Source organism: Ambystoma mexicanum, chromosome 14 (assembly GCF_040938575.1).
Source record: "Ambystoma mexicanum isolate Mex_15411 chromosome 14, UKY_AmexF1_1, whole genome shotgun sequence".
Taxonomy (NCBI): Eukaryota; Metazoa; Chordata; class Amphibia; order Caudata; family Ambystomatidae; genus Ambystoma; species Ambystoma mexicanum.
The window spans coordinates 13,240,405-13,258,920 of record NC_090940.1 but is presented as its reverse complement, the minus strand read 5'-3'; the positions used below and the strand labels follow the sequence as shown (position 1 = coordinate 13,258,920).

General features: G+C 47.8%; 1 protein-coding gene across 1 annotated transcript in view; it reads left to right on the top strand.

Annotated features, from left to right (window-relative positions):
• The window catches only part of TTC6 (tetratricopeptide repeat domain 6), a 1,171,050-nt gene that overhangs the window by 405,892 nt on the left and 746,642 nt on the right, over window positions 1-18,516 (top strand). The window contains exons 11-13 of the mRNA XM_069638410.1: window positions 2,677-2,852; window positions 3,732-3,868; window positions 16,512-16,681. Coding sequence (XP_069494511.1) covers window positions 2,677-2,852; window positions 3,732-3,868; window positions 16,512-16,681 — 483 coding nt within the window. The remainder of the gene's footprint in view (window positions 1-2,676; window positions 2,853-3,731; window positions 3,869-16,511; window positions 16,682-18,516) is intronic.

Genomic DNA, 18,516 nt, shown 5'->3' with positions numbered 1-18,516 from the left:
TCACCATGATCACCATGGGTCTGTCGCTCTGGTCGTCATCGCTTGACTCTCTGTTGCCATCGATGCAGGTGACGTTTTTTCCTGCCATGTGCTGCAGCCACGTGGATGAAACATCGGCATTTGGAGCATTCGTTGTCCCTGTCGCGACAGTCGGGATCACTCGCCATGTGCTTTGTGCTGGCACATCTGTAGCATTTGGGTGCTTCCCTTTGTTTGGGTCCTTTTTTCTCTGGCAGTGTCGCAGGGCTGTCTTCCCCTGTGCCTTCTCCACTGGAGCACGGCCATTTCAGGAACGGGTGATGGTCCTCCAACCTCTTTGCGCCTTCTGGAGGTCTCCTCTTCGGCCCTTGTGATCTGTATGGCTTTGTCCAGGTCGATCGCCTTTTCCTGAATTAATTTGTCCTGGACCTTCCTCGAATTGGTGTGGACTACCAGCATGTCGCAGATGACCTTTTCGATGTCACCGAACCCACACAGGGTTGCAAGCTCCCTCATCCTGGTGATGTAGTCATCCACAGGCTCGTTGCTCTCCTGCTTTCTGGTGTAGAATTTGAGTCTGTGAAGCACCACATTCTCCTTATTCATGAACCTCTTTACAATGTGGCGAATCGCTTCCTTGTAGGCGTCATCGTCTTCACCTGCCACGGGTATGGCTTTAAGCCAAGCAAAAATGCACTGCCCTTCGACCCCCATCGCAATTGAGAAGCATGGCCTTCTTCCTGGCCGGTGCGTATCCTGTGCCACCTAGTTCCTCCAAGTATGTGGAAAACAGCAGCTCCCATTGCTGCCACTGAATGACTGGGGTCCCTGGAGAGGGAAGAAAGGCTGGGGGTGGCGTAGCGCCTTGCATGTTCTGTCCGGGGGGTTATGGATCCTCGTCGCCAATTATGTAGTGGCCTGAAGGACGACAGGACACCGGTTGTACTGGGCGAGGTGTTTATTTAGGCACCTCCATCAACTTGTTTAACTGGGGATCATATATTGTCCTGGACGGGGAGTAACAGTACTTACACCTGCCCTATCATAGTTCAGGCAGTGGCTCCACTGCAAGCTGTGGGTGTGAGGTTCTGTCCACACCTGCACAGTCAGAGCACCCAGGAGGCTGCCCTCAGCCTTGGCATTACGCTCTGACTAGCAGGCCTTCAAGTGTGGAGGCCTGAGGCACCGGATCAGGAGGAGCGCTGTTGCGGTCTGCCACTGGCACAGCCCGCCAGATTCTGCCGTCGTTCGCGCTCTTTCGTGAGCAGTGCGCCTCCCGCTCCAAATCTCGCGAGATCATGCTCCTGCGACCTCGCGAGGGAGATTCCCCACAATCAGGTTGGAAGTCATGGGAGCTCTTTGGGGATGGTTGTAAAAAGTCGAACCAACCCGTGCAGAGCTAGCTTGTGTGTGTATTCAACCTGTGGCAATTACTGCTGGATAGTTTTCACTGTGGCCACTCCAGACTCCCCTGGATCATCACAGCACTGCTCAGCAGGTGTCACTGTCAGAGGGGCACTTGCTGTCACCCCTCCTCCAGGCCCTGCATTCCAGGGGCTATCACCTCAGCTACCCCCCATCTCCTGACGAGCAGTTATCTCTGTGAGAGAATTGGCCCGTCTTCCCATTCATCTCCGGTGGAAACATGGTTGCAGCTCTTCTGTTGCGACGGATGCTGAATACATCCTTCCTGTGTGCTGCCACTGTGTGCTCAACGTAAGTTAAATATAACTAGCGAGTTGGATGCAGGGCACATTACCTCCCAATTAGTACCGAAGGGCCACGACAGAAGTATGATGAGTCAACCTCTTAGATATGCATTATAGTGGGAAGGTTTGCCCTGCTTTATGAATTACCAATGAATGTTTCTAATTGTAATTGACCTTTTAAGAAGAAAGATTATGCTCAAAGAATGCATTGTTGTTATTGACACTTTCATATATTTTGTGTGATTGATATAATTTTTGTATCTAAGTGGTGCTTGCTTTGCTCGAAGTGCTTCTGGGAACTTGTTTTGCGCTATTCGTCCACATGAGCCCTAATTCTTCTGCTACACTTCCATCCCTTTTGTAACTTTCCCAGCTCATGCAGAACGCACGGCCCTGCTCATACAAGAGCAGTACTTTGCTTTGCTCTCTCTGCCCTGGTGCTGCGTAGCCTCAGCAACATCTGTCCTTTAAGGAGCAGAACTTGACTCTCCTTGTGTGGGGTCTGTGCAGCATCTGTAGCAGTGCTACCCTAAGTAGCCGATGTCAGCAGAAGGTGAGAGGTTGCTGCACCCTCCGTAAGGTGGCTGTGCCATCTTCTCTCTATCCTCTCTCTCTTTTTATTTCCCTCTCTCCTGTTCTTTCTCTCAGACTCTCTATAGCTCTCTCTGTAAGTCTCCCTCACGTCTCTTTTTCTTTCTCACTCCTCTCTCTCTTTCTTTTTTTAGAAATAGGGAGAGAATACCCCCAGCTACACTTTCTGTGATTAGGGGGAAGGCACGAAGGATTTGACTCTCCAATTTCACAGGAAATTTGATCCCCTGTCGCAGTGTTTATTGGCGAGTGGTGTGTGTGTGGCAGGTGGCAGAATAATCGGATTGGTCAAGTGTTCATGATGATATAGCATTTGCATAAACTCACTTTTCCCAATAGTTTGGTGTGACCTTTGGTTACCCCAGCAGATGTCATTATTTCCTTTTCTGCTTCCCAGATGCCTACCTGTCGAAGGCGGAAATCTGCAAGATCCAAGGAGACAGCACATTGGCCATCATCAACTACTCCCAAGCCCTAAAGTGCCAGCCGCAGAACGGCGACATCTACTACAGCCGTGCGGAGATGTATGAACACCGGAGCGAGCTGATTCTGGCCATGGATGACTATGCACAGGTTGGTATCCCTTGCTTCCTCCTCCGTGGACCCCTTTCCATCCATCAATCTGTGCAACAGGGCCCTCCCAAGAAGCTTGTGCAGAGTCAAAGTCTCCCCCTCCCTCTGATAGAGATCCCTCTGGGGCCCCAGGGCGGTTGCAGCGGACGGCCAAGGTTATCAGCAGCTCACTTTAGGATGAATTCCTCTTTTTCACTGCATTCGCTGGTGTGTCTGGTCTGTGCCAGGGTCAGTGATTTGGAAGGTCAGTTACAAGCTACTTTTTTATTCAGGCACTAACTGCTGGGTGGTGTCTACCGCTAGATGCCTTTAAAGGCAAGTGGCACATGCTCAGCAGATGTGCAGATAAGGTAGCTACACAGCCCTACGTTCTGTGCCTTCTGCGTGTCCTTCTGAGATCATGAGTTCCCCTGCAGGCCTGTGATTCAACTTCTGGTCTCTAACATCACTAGCTCAACCTATGAATCTGGCGTCATGATCCTCCCTTTCCCCAAGAGGGCACACAATGAGCTCCGGAGCTACCCAATTCTGATGCAGGCCCAAGCCCACTTGATATCAGAGCTTTTCCTTTTCCTGTGAGTTCATGAGTTCTCCCTGGAGATCATGAGCTCCTCTGTCCCTTGTGTTCCTATGCCTCACATGTGGGATAAAGACCCCCAACCCTCTGAGATCAGGAGTTCTGCCTGCTCATATAAGATCTTCCTCTCTCCCTCTATTCTGATGTTATCACAAACACCTCCTCGTGAGATAGAAAGTGCTTCCTGTTTCTGGGAGATCATGAGATCTTCCTATGAGTTGATGTTCTTTCCACCTCCCTGCGAGCTCTTGCTGTCCCTCTGAATTATGAATTGACAAAAAGCTCTTTTCTTTTTTATGTAGAGTTTCAGCTACAACCCTGAGAGGACAGACGCCATGATGAAGCATGGAATGCACCACTTTGATACGTCCAACTGGAACGCTGCCATCCTGGACTTCACTGCTCTGCTGAAGCAGAACCCCAATGATGCACATGCAAGGTATCTACACAAGTCTAGCAGTGCACGAGGGGGCAGGGTGTGGGGAGATCCCACACCACTTGACCTGCCTGCAATTCTATGTACTGTTACATACCCTCCAGTAATATGGAAACCTTTTCAAACATTCTGTCTTTCATGTAATGCCATTGGTCCTCCACTGATCTATATTCCTTTGACCTAACACATCCTATCAAAGTTCATTGCATGCCCTTAATATTCTCTTTCTGTACGTTTTGAGGTTTATTTTATTTTTGTAGAACAATTTCATTGAGATTGCAACACGAACAATGAAATCCATAAGCACAATTCCAGAGTTGAATATAATATACTGTGTTCGCCTCGTTAAGATCATCGATGAAGCAGATGACCAGGAAGAGATACAGTTATCTACGGGGTCGTATGAGCTATACAGGGGTTATGGAAGTATATCCAAGATATGGTCAATCAGGGCGTGAGACCATTAGAAGACTTGGCCATTGAGCAATTGTTGATCTGGGCAATCGGGTTATAGCCCAAATACATGATTAGAGATCCACTAATGAGGAAACAGGACTCAATACATGATGGCGGGGATATCAGAGATGGAAGAAAACAAAACACCCCACACCTCCCGACCCTCCCGTGGGGAAATGGAGTAAGGATAATGGGCTAATAGGAATGAGCCATGCAGGTGTGTACAGAAGCTGTGCGAAGTGGCTCAGATGTCCCCATTGAAGTCCACAGAGATCTTCTTCTCACACACAAACTCTCAGTCCAACCCTCACGCCAGGGGTTTCGGTTCATTTTCCAGACTTCTCCGTTTTGGCTGGGGCCAGCCAGTGCACAATAATTGCACCTTCCTTTCCCACGTCCCAGGTTCAAGTTGGGGAGGTGGAAACAGCTGAGCAAAGCTGGCGTGACAGTGCATTGCCAGCAATGAATTCCATGTGCTCCCAAACCAATGCCCACACTCTGACAGCATGCAGAAGTGTATGTATTGCAACCTGGCAGACGAACAGCCACTGGAAGTGCAACCTGGCAGCCCAACAGGTGCTGGAAGCGCTTGCAAATCCCCATCCTTTGCAGAATTCTGTGATGGCCATGTATCATTTTCCGCTGCGTTATCCTTAAGCCCAGGTCGATTTTCATACCTTTCATGTTGGAACACATGGTCGGCCAGCAGTCCACATCAAATTCTGAACCTAGTTCCAAAGTCCAATCAGCTGGACTGCTGTCCATGGCCAAACTCTACGTTATCCGTTTTGCACATGAACTTGTCTAAAGTGGAGGCTGAAAGGGATCCTGTATAAAGTTAGGGCAGCACTCTACCATACATTTAATACTGTAATCAGATTCCAAGAGATCACCTGGTTCCTGATATCGGCGTAACTATCTCTGAACTAATGTGTCAGTATTTGGAATGATAGCATGGAGCCATCTGACCAGATCCTTAATCCAGGAGGGCCAAAGTAATTGCTCATTTCTGAGCTTTAGGGCCGAATTGTTCGAAAGTGAGGCATCAACCATAGAAAACGGCTCTCCCCCTTCCCTTCAGCAGTGCGCTTCAGACCACGGGGAGCAAAAGATGCTTTAGGAACATTTTAAGTTTTAGTTGGTCAGACCGCTGCCTTTTCAATCTCAACCCAACCAGGCCTGATTCCACCGCCATCCAATAGTCAAGAATGTAGACTGTGAAGTCAGAGCGGTCAATGATGCTCCCTAATATTTGGGTAGCCAGAGCCTCCCTTTTGTGCATCAGGGTACAGACCCTTTACATAAGCCCTACACAGGAAAGTATTAAACACATTTTCTAATGGGGGTAGCAGGGCCGTAGTAAACATGGCTCTCTCAAAAACACCTGGCCATGGACTTAGTCCAATGGACGCAAACACTGATGACCAGACCTCACAGTACTGCGTTACTGTTAAAAGATGGCCACCCAAACGCCGGCTACTCACACTCTGTACAGCTCTATGCTGCTCTTGGGCTAGCTCTGAACTTTAAACAATAAAAGAATTCCCAAAAATATGTCCTGGATTCTAGGGAGGGGGCCATCTCAATGCAGTTGATTTTTCCCCTCAAACTTTCTGTAAGTTTGTTCCATCGCGTACGCTCAGCTATACACTTGTTCATGACACACTTTGTGTTGTCGAGCAAGGTGCGCTTGGTGTCTCTAATTATTCTGAGACAAAGTCCCTCTCAGCTCATTTAACGCTTAGTAGTTTTCTACATCTCACCTTTTGCTCAGATCGCAGTTGTCATTGTTCTTGGACCAAACCTACTTTTTAAACAATACTATAGTATTTGCAGAGCCCATGGTGATTTATTTATAACAGCTTTTGCCTTTCCAATCAATGTCTTCTTATAACTCAATTTCGAAGGGATTGTGTCCTCCAACGTATTCCTTATCTTGATAGATAGATCACTTCCAGCTTGCTGGCCTTGGAATTTATTTTTCAGTAGAGGGCGCTGCACGTCGACGTCCCTTGAGTTGGTGTCCCTCGAGAGCCTCCGTATCGGCGCCAACGTCTTTGTGCGTATAAATAGACTCGCGCAGCGTCCGTTGCTCAGTTCCATTTTTCCGCGCTTCGTGGGCCTCGGAATCGTGTTGCTCAGTTCTTTCTTCAAGTATTTCTTATTATTCCTCGAAGATATCTTCTTCATTCGATGGCTTCCTTTTCTGAACCATCGACCCCACGGTCCAGCTTCAAAAAGTGTTGAGATTGTGGGAAGAAAATGTCGTTGACAGATACTCACAGGATCTGCTTGTGGTGCCTGGGATTGGAGCATCACTGTTCGGAATGCGAGGACTGTATGTCCATGACGGCGAAAGCCTTGAAGGAGCGTAAGGGGAAGCTAGAAAGAGGTAAGACTCTTAAAACTTCAACTTCTTCGAAGGTTTCCTCGGCAGAGTCGAGACATTCGTCTCATCGCCGTCACAGGAAACATTCCCGTTCAAGGTTTCGAAGCGGTTCCCATCAGTCTTAGAGGTCTAAACACTCAAAAAAGAGGCTTCGTAGATATCCCTCTTCTTCGTCTTCTTCCACTCCCCCGGAAAGGGTCACCTGCCCCACAAAACACAGCTCTCCAGCTAAGTGGGAGGAATTCCATAAAAAAATGCTTAGCGTCTTCGAGAAAGCGGCCTCAACCCCCTCGGCGACGGCTAAAGGTGATACCCTGGGTGAAAGACCTGAAAAATGGAAACACTGTGAGTCGTTGCAACCGACGAAAGAAACTGCCCAAGAGCGTCATGAACCCTCGAGCAAAGGCAGTATGACCGCATCATCGACACCGTCGTCAAAGGTTCCTTCGACTCATAAATCTGCGTCATCAACGCCTTTATCGAAGGGCCAGTCGACACACAAATCGGTCGAATCGACGCCGTCTTCGACGACGCTGTCAACACCGATAAAGGACAGACCTACTGCGGTTACTACATCTCAGTCAGTAGACGTACCGAGGGCTCTGACCATGACCTCGAGGATGTCATCGATAACCTCAATGACTCCAAATAGGATTCCGATCCTCTCGAGTTCTTCGAGGCCTCTTCATACTTTTTCGATGCCTTTTTCGGTTTCATCGAAGCCTTTGACATCCGCGTCGACAACTTTGACGTTTTCTCAACCGGTGATTACAAGCTTGGCCCCCTTCTGTCTAGAAATGGGTTTTAAGCCATACCCAAGGTCAGATTATTTCAGAGCTTTGTCCTCTATATATGAGGAAGGGGATGATTATGACCATGAAAGACCCTCTGGGTTACAGAGGACCACTACACCTATACCAGAGGAATTTATCTCTGAAGAGAACAAATTGAAGGACCTTCAAGACTCTTTGCATGAGGGAAGTGGTTTAGATACTTCTCCAGAAGTAGAATTCGCTAAACCAGACCCAGGAGAACATGCTGAGACCCCTTATAGGGTCTTAATGGCCGGAATAATAGAGTTCATGTGGTGGTCTACACCTTCACCTTCTTTTCAACAGGATGATCTTATGGACATTTTACTTAAAGGCCCAAAGGAAGATCCTGTAGTTCCCTTTCATGCTGCATTGCAGAGAAAAATATCTGTCAACTGGGAAACTCCTGAGGTTATCCGGGCAGTTAACAAAAAACTATCTGCCAAATATAGGGTATCTGCTTCTGACCCTAAATATTTGAGCAAACATCCAACTCCGGAGAGTTTGGTTGTACAAGCAGCAACTTCATCGAAGAGTAGATCTGAATACCCTACTATTCCACAAGACAGGGATGATGAAAGGTTTGACGCTATGTCAAAAAAGGTCTTCTCGGCATGTAGCATGGCGCTTAAATCCTTTAATGCTACTTGCACGCTCGCAAGATTCAGTCATACACTTTGGGAGTGTGCTTCATCTGCGGCTGACTGTCTCCCGGAAGGAGAGGAAAGGGAAGCATTTCTGAACATCATTAAAGATGGTAAAGACGCAATGTGTGAGTCCCTTAAACTGGCATTGATTCTGCTGACAGTATCAGCAGGGCCATGGCGGCAAGTACTACAATCCACAGATTTGCGTGGTTGCAAAGTCTGGTTTTGCTCCAGATGTACAGGCCAGACTTTTGAATATGCCCTTTGACGGCACTTCTTTGTTTGGTAAGAAGGCTGATGGCAGCCTAGAGAAGTTACTAACATCCAAGGCAGCAGCGAAATCTCTTGGAGCTGCAATCCGTCAAACTCTGTATCGCCCCTCTGGAACCTCTTGGAGGGGTAGGTCCTTTCACTTTTATTCCGCATTCGGAAAAGGCAGAGGACAGCGGGCCAAAAACGATTCACCTGTGGTGGATGGGTTAAAAGTACAAAAGCCGCAGCAGGTGCCTCCTTGCCCTCGGCATCTGCGTCAGCCACCTCTAACCACTCTGAGGTCTCTCCTCACAAGACACCAGTAGAGGGCAGGTTAACTCAACATCTGATGGAATGGCAGGCTATTACGTCAGATGCTTGGGCATTGGAGACAGTTGCCCAAGGTTACTGCCTGCCTTTTCTACGCACCACTCAGAGTCATCCACCGGGCAACAACTCTTTGAAGTTTCCAGATCCGCTCCTTTCGCAGGAGATTCTAGACCTGCTAGAGAAAGGTGCCATAGAACCGGTAACTGTAGCGGAGAGGAACAAGGGTTGGTATTCCCCCTACTTTCTAGTACTGAAGAAGGACGGAGGACTGAGACCCATCTTGGACTTACGAGAATTGAACAAATTCCTCAGGAAGGACAAGTTCAAGATGCTAACTCTCTCTCAGATCCTTCAGGCCCTCCAGCTTCAGGACTGGCTGGTATCTCTAGACCTTCAGTATGCTTATTTCCATGTGCCAATCCACCTCAAACACAAGAAATACCTGAGTTTCGCAATTGGCAACTCTCACTATCAATTTCGAGTTCTGCCATTTGGGCTGACCTCCGCCCAAGGGTCTTCACCAAGCTAATGTCCTTAGTGGCTGCAAGTCTAAGGAGGGAAGGGATCCACGTCTACCCCTACCTAGACGATTGGTTGATCAGAGCAGTATCTTCGGAACAAGCTCAGATCCAACTAGATTATGTCTGCCACTTCCTTCACAAACTGGGCTTCTCCCTCAACTTAAAGAAGTCTAAGATGATACCATCACAGAGACTCCAGTTCATTGGAGCAGTCCTGGACACTTCCCTGGGGAAAGCCTCGCCACCAGAGGTGAGGGCTCAAGATATTCTGCAGACGGTCACCAAGTTTCAAAATGCCCAACGTCTACCAGCCTTCAACTTTTTAAGGTTGCTAGGCCTCATGGCATCCTGCATCTTCCTTGTGCCAGAGGCTCGCCTGAGAATGAGATCTCTCCAGTGGGCATTAAGGACCCAGTGGTCGCAATTCTCAGGAAGAATGACAGATCTCCTTCAGGTCCCGGACGAAGTGGCTTGAGACCTTCAGTGGTGGGCCTGTCGGGAGAACATTCTGAAAGGAGAACTGTTTTGGCAACCATGGCCGGAGATAACAGTAGTCACAGATGCCTCACTCACGGGGTGGGGAGCCCATGCCAACGACTTGACCATCAGCCGTCGTTGGTCTCCATCGGAATCCAGACTACATATCAACCTGTTGGAGCTGAGAGCTATCAGACTAGTGCTGAAGGCTTTTCTGCCATCTGTACAAGGGAAAAATGTCCTGATAATGACGGACAACACAGTGGCCATGCACTACCTCAACAAACGAGGAGGCGTAGGATCACTGCCACTGTGCAGAGAGGCGATGCAGCTCTGGTTTTGGCCAATTCAAGAAAGAATCTCTCTATCGGCAGTTCACTTAGCCGGAGAGAAGAACTTGACAGCGGATGCTCTGAGCAGGCAGAGCACAGTCTCCCACGAGTGGGAGATAGCTCAGGAAGTCCTTCAAGAGATCTTCACCCTTTGGGGAACCCCTCAAGTCGATCTGTTCGCCACCAGTATCAACAGGAAGTGCAATCAGTTCTGTTCAAGGGAATTTCCCCCGAGAGGAGCTCTAGGGGACGCGTTTATAGTAGACTGGGAGTTTCCACTTCTGTACGCGTTTCCTCCAGTCCCTGTCATTCCTCAGATGATCAGGAGGTTGAGAAGATTCCGCAAGACTATGAACCTAATTGCCCCAGACTGGGCCAGGAGAACGTGGTACCCGGACCTTCTGGACATGTCCATCTGCCCTCCGATTCGTCTTCCGCACAGGGAGGATCTTCGCTCGCAGAAGGGAGGTCAGGTTCTCCATCCAGACATCAGAACCCTCAACCTTCACGTTTGGTTTCTGAAAGGTTGAGATACAAGGATTGGGACCTCCCAGATGATGCCATGGAGGTGTTGCTTTCGGCTAGCAGGCCAGCAACAAAGACTTTATATCGCTGCCGTTGAAACAAGTTTTGCAGCTGGTGTAGAGAAAAGAATATCGAACCCTTTTCATGCGGTACACCAATGTTGTTATCTTTTTTGCTGTATTTGGCGAATTCAGGTCTTCAAGTTGGTACGATCAAGGGCTACCTCACAGCGCTGTCGATCTTCAAGTGCACTGCGGAGGAGCCATCATATTTCAAATTACCCCTAGTAATCCAATTTCTGAAGGGGTTAACTAATGTCTATCCCCCAAAGCTGTTCCAAGTTCCCTTGTGGGACTTAAATCTAGTCTTACATTTCCTGATGGGTACTCCTTTGAACCACTCCATTCTTGTTCATTAAGATTTCTCACCCTTAAAACAGTCTTACTAGTGGCTTTGACATCTGCCAGAAGAGTGAGCGAAATTACAAGCTCTATCTTGCATACCTCCTCATACCATTTTTCACGAAGACAAAGTTGTCCTACAAGTGAAGCCTCATTTCCTCCCAAAGGTGGTCTCTGAGTTCCACAACACTCAGAAAATAACTTTACCTTCATTCTATCCTCCTCTCCATCTAGGGAAAGACGAAGAGAGGCTACATAGGCTGGATCCAAGGCAAGCCTTGAGCTTTTATATCAACAGACTTCCTAGAATAAGGCAAGCAGACCAACTGTTTGTAGGTTATATAGGACACAAATTAGGATTGCCAATCACAAAACAGACCATTTCAAGATGGATTATTTTAGCCATTCTAGAATGTTAAAAATTGGCAGGAAAAGAGCCCCCTCAACATCTTAGGGCACATTCAACCAGGGGTAATGCAGCCTCTTCGGCCCTCCAAAGAGGGGTTCCAATTAGAGACATATGTGCGGCTGCCACATGGTCGTCCGCACATACCTTTACAAAATTCTACAATCTGGATTCCTCCTCTAGCCAGGAGACAAGATTTGGCAAAGCTGCGTTACACTCTGTTCATTCTTAAAGGGAAATATTCCACTTTTACTCCCACCTATGTTTACACACCACTGCTATGGGAGTCTATCAAGATAAGGAATATGTCAGAGGACACAATCCCTTCGAAGAAAAAGTTACTTCTTACCCTGTAACATTCTTTCGATGGGATGTTCCTCCGACGTATTCCTTATCGCCCCTCCCATCCATCCCCTCAGTAAAACTTCTCTTGTAGTTGCAGCTTACTCTCCTTCAAGGTCAATAACCAATTCATGCACAGCTACTCTTAAGCTTCAAAACGGAACTGAGCAACGGACGCTGCGCGAGTCTATTTATACGCACGATGACGTTGGCGTCTATACGGAGGCTGTCGAGGGACACCAATTCGAGGGACGTCGACGCGCAGCGCCCTCTACTGAAAAAAATTTCCGAGGCTAGCAAGCTGGAAGTGATCCATCTATCAAGATAAGGAATACGTTGGAGGAACATCCCATCGAAAGAACGTTACAAGGTAAGAAGTAACTTGTTCGTCTATGCTTGCTGCGCAGTAGGCGTGGCCTCTGGGGATACACTATACCTGCAGGGGTTGTGTCAGGGGAACCCTATCTACAGCTCCCACAGGACACTGTCCCCAAGCACAGTGACCCTCCCCTCACAGCATGGCCTATGACTATTCCCGGAGCTCTTTTTCCTTTACTTGTGCTCCTGACTCTGCAAGCCCTGTCTGTACTCCCCAAAGGACATGGTCTGTTTCTATTACTTCATAGCTCATTGTCAGGAGTATGACCATCAGCCATGCCCTGTGCACTGCCACCCTGCCTGAGGGCACGGCCTGCGACTACTCCCGGAGCTCTTCATCCTTTACTCCTGCTCCTGACTCTGCAAGCCCTGTCTGTACTCCCCAAAGGACATGGTCTGTTCCTATTACTTCATAGCTGGAGTATGACCATCGGCCATGCCCAGTGCACAGCCACCCTGCCTAAGGGCAGGGCCTGTGACTATTCCCTGAGCCCTTCGTCCTTTACTCCTGCTCCTGACTCTGCAAGCCCTCTCTGTACTCCCCAAAGGACATGGCCTGCTCCTATTACTTCACAGCTGGAGTATGACCATCGACCATGGCCCGGGCGGGCTTAGCCACACTGCCTGCAGGATCCTAAGGGCTTGGTCACCAGCCATCCCTGAGGGCGCAGTGTTAGGGGCCTGGCTTTCTGATTCATATCCCTTAAAGCTCCTGCAGAGCAGAACGCAACCACATCATTTCCGTGACAATTTTGACTCTTAGATTCTTTATAGGTACGCAATCTCATTACCTAAACAGCCATGTCTTAGTTGCTTTGTGTAATTGTATCCCTTCTGTGTGGAAACCTTGAGAGCAGGATTGCTAGCAACATCTTCTCCTCGGGGCGCAGGGTTCTCGGGGGAATATACCTGGGAATTCTATTCTGAAGATTCAATGGAACGGATCTATACAGATAATGTAATGTTGAGATCAGTCCATCTCTGCACCGGTCCCAGTGGAGATCTCTATGAAGTGAGGAGGTGACTCTGAAAGATGAGGTGGGCCGCTGCATCCTGTACTCTCTGCATTTGCTGAATCTGTCCACTTTGGAGTTTATCAGAGAGCCAGCCACGCCTGCTAGGTGATCAGACTCAGGGAAGGAGCAGCTCTTCCAAGCAGCCGCAGCTTGTAAAAAGGACAATTTCACCAATTGATTTATTTGCTCATCCAATTCTAGATTGCGTTGCCAATAAAACCCCAGAGATTTACGTTACAGGTGGACCTAATTTAAAGATCAAATCAAATTGGAGGAAGGAAAGGTTTATCTGAATTTTGAAATCTATTTTTTGGCCCCAACAGTATAACCTCAGTCTTATTTGGATTAGCTGCAGTGCATTATCCAACATCCAAGTTTTGACTTCATCCAAGCAATGTATCCGCACATTGCCTCCAGGATTAGAATAATCGATTTTCATATATACTTACGAGTAAGCGCGTAAGTGTGATAATCAAGGCTATATTTTTTTAAGGTGTCTCTGGTCAGAAGGAAGTGAGGTTTCCTGTTGAGATGCCTGAAGGTGCTCCCGCAGGTCATTGTCAACTGATGGTTTCTTTATATGCAACCAGACCACTGCATATTGGTGCACATTTTGGAAATAAAATTGGGATAGCAGCTTTAAACACATATCTTAGTGAGCCTGGCCTATAGCTATAGTTTCAGAGAATCGGTCTAGCAAGGTGATCAGAGTGTCTAAAGATGGCTGAACCGCCGGAAGAACTGACATGTTGTTCAGAGCCAGAACAATGGCACTCCAGCTCTATGGCAAAACGTGGGAGGCGTTACTCTCTAATAATGCCTCCTTAAGAAGATTTCTCTAGGGAAATATCGTTTTTAAAAACAACTTCCTCAAAAACATCTCCCTTAACTAAATGAATATGACACCGTCAAAAAAGAAGGAAATAAGTACTCTTGTGACCCGACCCCTTTCCTCCATACTCTTTGTACGCCACTGGAGTGGGGACTGGTCCAGAGCCTATTGCAAAGGTGCATGTTATGTTATGTGTGTGCTTATAGCGTGCCGAAAGCCTGCAGGCATCAGGGCGGGAAATAGATATTGTGATAGATATTAATAGTAATTCGGAGTGCGGGTGCAACCTATCCACTTGCACCCTGCCCAACGGTCCGTCCCTACCTCCATATCCACCAGGATGAAGCTTGGCACTGCAACGTGCCTTTCTTGTGCCCACATTTAATTTCAACTGCTTGTCTCATGCCCAACAGGTTAAAATAAATGCCTGTGGTCCTATGAGTTTTCACTCCGCTGACCCACACAGTGTTTGCCTGTTCTGCTTGGACAGCCACGTGTGTGGCTCTCCTGTGATGCTTGTGACTACTTTTAGGATTGTTCTCAAGGTTGCCTCGGACCTTTAGGGAGCCTCCAATCTGGGACATCAATCAGTTTGTCTCTTCCAGAACGAAGAGCAAGTCACACATAAGCCTACTGTCTTGATATTGGGAAAATCTTCCTCGGGACCAGCCCTTAGAGCAAAAATTACCCATTTCAGCCCAAAATACAGGTTCTATTGTGCCGAGCAGTGAACTCATGCTAGTGACAAATGACACCCTCAAAAAGTTTTAGTATTTATTCTAAACAGTGAATTTCAGCAACATTTTGGGATTCAAGTTAGAGAAGATTACAAAACACAAACTTAGAGAAATACAAAATATAGAGAAACATAGAACTTAGAGAAACATAGAGAAACACAGTCTTAGGCCCCTTCAATCAGCACTGGGAGACCCTGGCCCTCATAAGCTAGCTGTAGCCAGCCCCGCTCAGAGGACAGCGCTGCAGGGTGCCGACAGAGCAACAGGTTCCGGACACTTGATCTTGCTTGAACCAAGTCCACAGATCGATCTCCCACCTGAGTCATGTGGGCATGCATTTTTATAATCTCGTGCTGTCAGTCCATGACGCACAGTTCCAGAACCTTCCCTGTGCAAAATATAGGCTTGCTCATGGAAAAACCCAGCTCAGTGAATTTCCACTGTGCTCCTTTCTGTGCCCCTCCTTGCTTGGAGCCCATCTGCGCGAAAGCTCAGGAATGTCTTATGAGTGCCTTCCCAGAGAAAAGAAGATTATTTTTACGAAACCATGCAGGGCTACAGTTAGAAAGTCGAGATGAATTAAGCCTATGTGAGCAAGCTCTAAAAGGCATGCACTCATAGCTTAGTGTTCATAGCGCTTAAGACTGGCTATCTATGCGCTATATAGGTGCCATAATGTTCCAAACACTTCAATAATGTCTATTAGCTACAGAACCGGGGCCTTCGCCCTGCCTGTCTATCTACAATGCATAATGTGACCTACCACCCCTACTAGGCCTGCATATTCCTTGTAGCTCACTACTGCGTAATGGAAGTGCTACAACAGACTACTGTCAGCATTTTTGGCACATACTTTGAATAAACTATTGGCTTTCAGCGGCTAATGCTGTCATCTAAAGCCCTGATTGGCAAATTTGCAAATTTGCGTATCACTACACCTACCCTTCTTTACACAAGCAGCTCTCATGGGGGAATCTCTCCCGAGTCTCTCCGTGTGATAGGGTTCAAACAGACCCTCTGTACCACTCTGAAGTGGGGCGCAGTGGGCCCTTGCTAGAGGCCTCACAAGGGACTTCTGCTCTCCGCACGGGTCGCCAGGCCGGGAGGAAGCCATCTCCTACCCATGTAGCTGCCACACAACCACCCCACACCCGTGTGAAGGAGCATGATTAGGGGAGGGCGCTCACTCCTCACCACTCAAGTGTCATGGCCACACCTGGCACAGACACGGGAGGAAGACTTGTGAGCACCACCTCCGCACACGGTAACTGTCTACATGAACCCAGACAAGGGAAGGAAATTCTCCCTTCACGGGATCTGTGCCTAGAACCTCGTGCTCACTTAGTGCCTTGTCTTGTGAGCGAGGAATGAAGATATGCAAGGGAGTGTCCCAAAAAAAGGTTACTCGAGGATAGGGGAACGTAGCTATATAATGATAGACACACAACTGTCCAGATCAAATGTATGAATTGAATCAATGTTACAATTGTTATCTGAACCCCTCTAGGGACCCTCACATCACATGCTATTACACAGGCATCTCTGGGGTCTGCCACATCATGCTCAGATGCCCTGCCACATCACGCTCAGATGCCCTGCCACATCACCCTCAGATGCCCTGCCACATCACGCTCTGATGCCCTGCCACATCACCCTCAGATGCCCTGCCACATCACCGTCAGATGCCCTGCCACTTTAGCTATATTGGACTTCAGTGCTTGTATTGAGGACCCTGTTCACATTGTAAAGGGTGACGTGTTTCTCTGATGCTTGTCGTTTCTCTCTCTTGCCAGGACCTATCGGGGCAGGGCCTACACCAAGCAAGCACGTTATGTAGAAGCCATCAAGGACTTTTCTGCTGCCATCCACTTGGACCCTATGAACTGGCTGGCGTTCTACTACAGGGGCTGCTTATTGCGCCGGACGTACCCCCAGAGGGCACTGCAAGACTTCAGCACCTCCGGTAAATGATAGTTCCATTTATTTAGGAATACGATAAAGGTTGATGATTGGTTTGTTATGACTCAGAATCACAATATTTTATATCAGATACAGGTGATACCCGGACATGCCATGATGCCCACTGCTGGTGTGAGCGCCCATGGGCAGCTGGAAACTGAGCACACAACTCAGATTTATTTCTTAAATATCAGACTGCTCTCCCTCAGATCCCTTAACTTCTAGAATATCCAGTGCTTCAAACCAGCTTGAAATCACCACAACAACATTACCCTCCCCACTTCCCGCCACTGCCAGTGGGTTTGTGGGCAATGATTCATCTCAGAAGCCATGTTGGCAGTAGAGAATGCTGTGGCGTTTTCTTATAGGGGCATCGGTACCTGGGGTGGAAACCTCTGTCCCATGGAAGCTGCGTAAGACAGACATGTCTTGACCCTATTCTAAGGTGCAATGGATTCCTTGTCTCCGGGACATCCCGCGTCCTGGCATTTTCTAACAATGCACCAGTTGGTGACTGCCCTCATGTGCCGTCTCTCCGGCCGCAGGGGAATTCACTTTCTATCTGTCAATCCCACAATATTTTGGCTTTTGAAACTTGAGACACAACATTTCTGCTAAATGCCAGCGGCATGTGCTCTGTGGGTTTACACATTTTCTATTTTAAAAAGGGTATTTTTTTATTTGTTTTATTGACATATGGTTTCAAATAAATCTTTATCAAACCTTTCAATGTGACATCAATATGCAGTGTCAATTGATTTCCAAAAATAAACAATTAAAATCCAAGACATTAGTTAATCAAATCAAAAACATCTTTCAAAAACTGCAACAGGAAAGTGGTAATAAATATACTTTCTCCTCTCAGTAGGAGGAACCAAATCTTTCCCTCGTCTAAGGACCCATATGATTCAAAAGTTGTTATGTATGTCTGATTCTTGGGTCTGTCAAACCCTGGCAAAATAGCGACACATGCTTTAATGTTTCCTCAATATCTTCATTCTGGCAGAATCTGCATCCCTTCGCAAAAGCTTTCCCATGATGTTTAGCAGTTGCTTAGTGGGGTACAAGTCAAATCTAAAGCAAAGGAAACGATCTCTGTACCAGGCTTTAGGGACAATGACAAGGGCCCTCATTACGACCCTGGCGGAGAACCATGGTGCAATTTGCACCATGGTCCATGGCGCTAAGCTGCCAACTCCGCCATGGTGGTTGGCGGACTTACCGCCCCATTCCGACTTTGGCGGGGCAGTAAGTCCCCAATCCCCATTTACCCTTCCCCATTCCCATTTTTGCCCCATAGGGTATAATGGGAGTGGGGAAGGCGTTAATTACGCCACCGTAAATTACGGTGGCGTAATTAACAACAAGTCCCGTAGCGTCATGGATTTTTCCGCCTGCAAAAAGCAGGCGTAAAAATCACCATGGCGCTACGGGAACTCGTAGTCTGGCGGAAAGGTACGCCATGCTTTACGCCGGCGTAAACCCCTTTCCGCCAGGGTCGTAATGAGGGCCAAGGTACTTTGGGAGGACTCAGCAAGATTTCATTTCTTCAGCTAGAGAAACCGTCAGGCGGTGAGAATTTCTCTCCTCAATGGTCTTGATCCAGTCACTACGCCATAGCTTTATCTTGACCTTTTTGGGGAAATTGCACAGTTCCTCCCCGTCTGACTGCAAGTCTTCCAGAAAGATGTCGACAGTAGTCAGACCACTGCCTCATGTACCTCATCAATTCTTTCTTGCTTAAATTTCAGGATTTCATAGGGAACTGCAGACGTGGAAGTTAAAGTTTTCCGATAGAGTGACAAGGATTTATATGTCATTCTTCCCCTTATTGAGATG